Genomic DNA, 4,969 nt, shown 5'->3' with positions numbered 1-4,969 from the left:
ACCTTACGAAAGGTTTTTGGCAGCTGCCATTAGCACCCAAGTCTCAAGAATTGCTATCGTTCATGCTTGGCTACCGCATTCTGACCCCAACGAGGGTAATGCAAGGACACTGCGACTCAGCGTTGTTCTTCCAGAACACCATGGCCACCTGTTTCAAGGATCTACTTTACAAAAACGTGCTTATTTGGATTGACGACATTCTCGTTTGGGGAAACACCCTCGAGGAATACGTTCAAGTACTGCGCCAAGTGTTCGAAGTGTGCAAAATCTACCGACTGCGCCTTAACCCAAGAAAGAGCAGGCTTCTGTGCCAAGAGATCAAGTGGTGCGGAAGGATCATCGACGGGACCGGGGTGCGTCAAGACCCTCAGCGAATCCAGGCGTTGTATGAGATTCCTTACCCATCAACGGCTGGAGAATTACAGCAATTTATCTGCGCTGTCAATTGGATACGCGACAGTCTTATCGGATTTGTACAGACAGTCCATCCCTTGCAACAACGACTCACGGAAGCGTTGACGTGTGCCCGAGGTTTGGATTTCGGACAGCGGCAGTCACTTCAAGAATACGGTTATGAACGAGCTCGCAACACGTCTCAACGTGCAGCACAATATAGTGCTTGCGTATTGCCCATGGCGCAATGGCACAGTCGAACGTGTCAACCGCGACATCCTGGGGCTCATGCGAATCATGCTGCGCGAAACCAGGCTCAAAGAAACCGAATGGGACTACTTGCTACCACTTGTCCAAGCCAATATTAACCAAACGCCTGTCGCGACGTTGGACCACATGAGTCCAATGGAATGCTTCACCGGCCTGGAGCCCACGACACCTCTCACTACCATTGTAGGCAAAATCAATGCCAACTTGTCAAAGACAGGTTTCAATACAATCAAGTGGGAACGCACGGATTTGCAAACTGCCTACGAAGGAGTCTGCAGGAAATCCATTCATCCATTATCAACCGACGGCGAGCTGCTGAAAACAAGCGAATGCCTGAGAAAGCGAACCAAGTGGAGATGCAAGTCACTGAAGGAGACTTTGTACTCTGGTCAAGAGTCGATGAAAACAATCACTACCCGAAGCTACTGGTCACGTGGACAGGACCGTACCGAGTGATCGAATGTCTGCCGTACTCATGTGTCATAGAACACCTCATCACTGGCACCCAAAGGGAAGCCCATCATTCAAGACTGAAGTTCTATGCAGAGAGTCACTTTATGATCACGGAGGAGATCTTGGACCACATCAGCGAGCAAGGAACAACGCTTGCCGTTGGAAAAATCGAAGACGCGCGATGCAACCCTGATTCTAATCAGTGGGAATTGCTCATTCAATGGAAAGGCTTGGAAAGTCATGAATCAAGCTGGGAACAGCTCCCAGCGATGTACAGGGAGATTCCATCCCTCGTACAGTCGTTCGCCGACCAGTTGCCGAACGGCGCGAAACGCGTGGGGTTGGTCGAGGCCCTAGCGCAGTTGTGAGACCCTCCATCATATCATTGATGACAGCTGTCTGACATGCGCTAGGCGCTGGACACGGGCATGGGGGGAGTGTTGCGTTCGCCAAGATGGATTACCCGTGATCCTAGCTGCCACTCGTTACGCCCGGTCGGTGCCACCTTGGCGGCCGGGCCCGACTGCGGTGGGCGGCTCCGGGCGGCTTTGTGTGTCGGTGAGAACATGAAGAGGCCTTAGGCAGAAAGGCCATGTTCTGTATGAAGATCCGATGGGAACTGACTAACCCAAGGATCTGATTGGACGTTTGCCGAAGGGGGTTTATATTGAGTTTTAGTTAGACTGGTTTAGCCAACTGGCTACCCCAGTCAGTCTTGCATTTGCCTCCGAGTGCTCAATATACACCACAAGCTTTGCCCGGGAGTCCACTGCTCCCCCATCCCTGTGTTCATTGTTTGGTATATCTGAGCGCCCGGGAGACGCCACAACGACACAACGATCCTGGCATCGTCACTGGAGAACATCGAGCGCCAACTCGACCTTGTTGACGAGTTCTGCTTGATGGCAGGGGCCAGGCTCAATCGTAGCAAAGTAAGGTGCTCGCGTTTAACAGTAATCAAGGCATCATCGACCATCCCAGGTTGAACATGGTGCGGAGTGGAGTTCCCATCCTCTGCTTGGGCATCCACGTAGGTCGCCAGCTCACGTCTCAAGTGCAGCTGAAGTTGTTATTCCACTCGTTCTACCAGTCCTTCATCACATGGGGCTGCAGAGCTCGTACGTTGCAAGGACGACGCCTTGTCGTTAACACCATGATCCTATCGAAACTATGGCACTACACCGCGGCCATCCCCATGCCTGCAGAGTTGGCTACGAAGTGGCAGTCAATGGTAGCCAAGTAAACCTTCTGGGTCAGCGTGTCCGCCGCGAGGACAAGTATATAGCCCCCACCAACTCCGGTCTGGCCCACGACCGTTCAGTTGATCTGCGAGTACCCATTCCGTCACAAATTCGGGTCCAATGGGTCCAGAGGCTGCAGTTGCTGGTCGTTGGAGTCATGAAAACCAGGAGATGTGTTGATTCTTTCACCCTAACTGTGGAAGAGGTGCACAGGGCGGTACTTCCGTCCCACGCACTGGGATGTTCTGCCTATGCCTCAAACACTCGAACATTACTACTCAATCAGCCTGCGCTCACACCATTTTGGCTGATGGTGTGGTCGGAATGGGAAAAAACCCCCATCACTACGCTGTGTGCTCGTACCAGTGTTGTGAAGCCGTAGAGACGGCGCGCCATGCTTTGGTCGAGTGCGGTATTGTGTGTGGAGTATGGTCGTGGAATTTCGCTCCATGGAGGCAGTTCGGCGTTTAATTTGAGTGGAACAGTTTCTCCCATTGGACCAGTGGAAGGTTAGCCCACGGGTTATGCCTTGTCGTTCCAATCGAATCACAAGATCATTAAGGGCATGTTTCGGGACAACCGTGACGCAAATTGGAGCGCTCTTTTGAGCGGTTTGTGCAAGTTTACAAAGCTCGAGGGGTGACATCGTTGTCACCGTCACAGTTGACAAAATTAGGCTTGGCATGCTCGGACAAACCGTCCGCATCCTCGGAGACTCGTACACGGTGGCTGCTCCATCTTTTCTGCCCACCGTGGATCGGTCCTAAGCAACACGACGAGTTGCAGAATCTCTATTACATGGACATTGTTGGCACCCGCTACAACTTTGACTCACAGGCACTTCTCAAAGCGCTTCGCTGCTTGAAACCTCGTCTTGTGTTCATCTGCTATAAAATGGCGAACACGTCCACACATTGCATCTCAATGGTGCATCCCAATATTTGGCGGGTTTACTTTAACCAGCCTTCGATGCGGTCGAGGTACAGGTACAAGGCCACCCTGTGGACCAAATCTACCTGCATGCAACAAATGTCGTACGGGATCTGTGTAAAAGATTTCGTTAAATCGTCAGCTCCTGCAATGATCGATATTCACCTAATTGCTTGGGCTTCGACCAACTCACCGTTGTCGCGACGGATGAGTCATTGCCAGCAACGCAGGAGGAGCATGATCTTAGTAAATGAGCTCGTGTCGACTCGGCGTTGGTGCGGAACCACTCTCACGCTCTCCACCCGAGACTGAAGCATGGCACCCAGCTGAGTACAGTAATTCGCATGAACTAGACGAGCCAATGGACGAGGGCACATCCCCGCTGTACTCGACGACATGCCAACCATGATTGGCACCAACCTATCGTCAACCACCTGCAGAGTAGTTAGAGGTTTCGAACGACCTAAATATCCGCTCAAACTCAAACTCACACCGATGGACCGTAAATTCACATGGCTCTCAGAGAACATGTACGACTCCTTGGACCTGATCAACATGTCGCCACGCGTCGTGACCATGCCGCTTAACATATCTCAGTCCTCTCGATGGACATCCAATCACCATCGTCACGGAAAGTGAACGGACGAGTAGGATGTTGTCGCATGCGCATCAAGTCTGATCGCATGGACTGGCACCCCGATAACGTGTACGTTGGCCAGTGCTTCGGCAATGAGGCTTCGCTAGTGTGCATGACTAAACAGCCCATTATTTGGTTATCTGCCGGGATACCGCACGACACATGCTGTCATCTTTTACCCTGTGGGCCTCCTGCACTCCACGTTTGGTCCCACTCTCGTCCAAGCTATGAGTAAGGCTCATCCCGTGGGCATGCTTAGTGGTTACCGCTTGGAGGGCATTCAAATGGTCGCATTCGACGGCGAGGATGTCGAACTGAGATTTACAACTCCTTACTTGTTCTAAGGGCGCCGCGGATGCCCTATCCGCACTGCATCGTCCACAAAATCAACTGTCACCACCACCACACGGCAATTCAACCAACCTAGGCCTCCTACGCCCAACGCACACAACGTCTTCCGCACACGAGACGTCTCCACATCATGTTTGATCATGTTTGATGACACCATCACAACCGAGTTGTCTCTTTTGACGTCAAATATCAAAGGCTTCAAGGAAAATGGGCACCGTCCATTCACCTCCTCTTGATGCGCCATACAGTGGTCGCGCTCCAAGAGACCACATTTGCGGTCAACATCCAGTACGACAAACCGCTTCCATCTGGATCATTCCCTCGGCGTAGCCAACTACTTTCTCGCCACGAACGACAACCGGAGTCACAAGTGGTAGAGCCTTGGCGCAGCTGCGATGCTTCACTTCCAGAAAGGTACACCTGGCTATGCTCACCCCAGCATCTCAAACAGCTGGATGTTAGAGACAAATACATGGTGGTGCACACGCAGTGCGGGGATCGCGACGTATACTTTCATAACATGTATGCCCCTGTGTCCAACGACACTGGCAAGGCGTTTTTCGAACGTTTGCCTCGCATGAACTGCGACGTCGACTCGACGGTTGGTCACCTCACACACCACACAGGCAGAAGTGAATGCATGTCGTGGCTCAGGACACTTGGAGTAGTGGATGCGTGGCGGCTCCACCACCCG

General features: G+C 52.2%; 1 protein-coding gene across 1 annotated transcript; it reads left to right on the top strand.

Moving 5' to 3' along the window:
• Positions 1–573: 573 nt before the first annotated feature.
• H310_13353 (hypothetical protein) lies at positions 574–1,484 on the top strand (the record flags this gene model as incomplete). Its single annotated transcript, XM_008880824.1, has 2 exons — positions 574–846; positions 942–1,484. 2 exons carry the CDS (start codon positions 574–576, stop codon positions 1,482–1,484), a joined length of 816 nt encoding a protein of 271 aa, XP_008879046.1.
• Between the last annotated feature and the right edge of the window lie 3,485 nt (positions 1,485–4,969).

This window comes from Aphanomyces invadans, assembly GCF_000520115.1.
Source record: "Aphanomyces invadans strain NJM9701 unplaced genomic scaffold supercont1.50, whole genome shotgun sequence".
In the NCBI taxonomy this organism is placed as follows: Eukaryota; Oomycota; class Saprolegniomycetes; order Saprolegniales; family Verrucalvaceae; genus Aphanomyces; species Aphanomyces invadans.
Note: the sequence above shows the minus strand (reverse complement) of the source record. Positions and strands in the feature narration are given on the sequence as shown.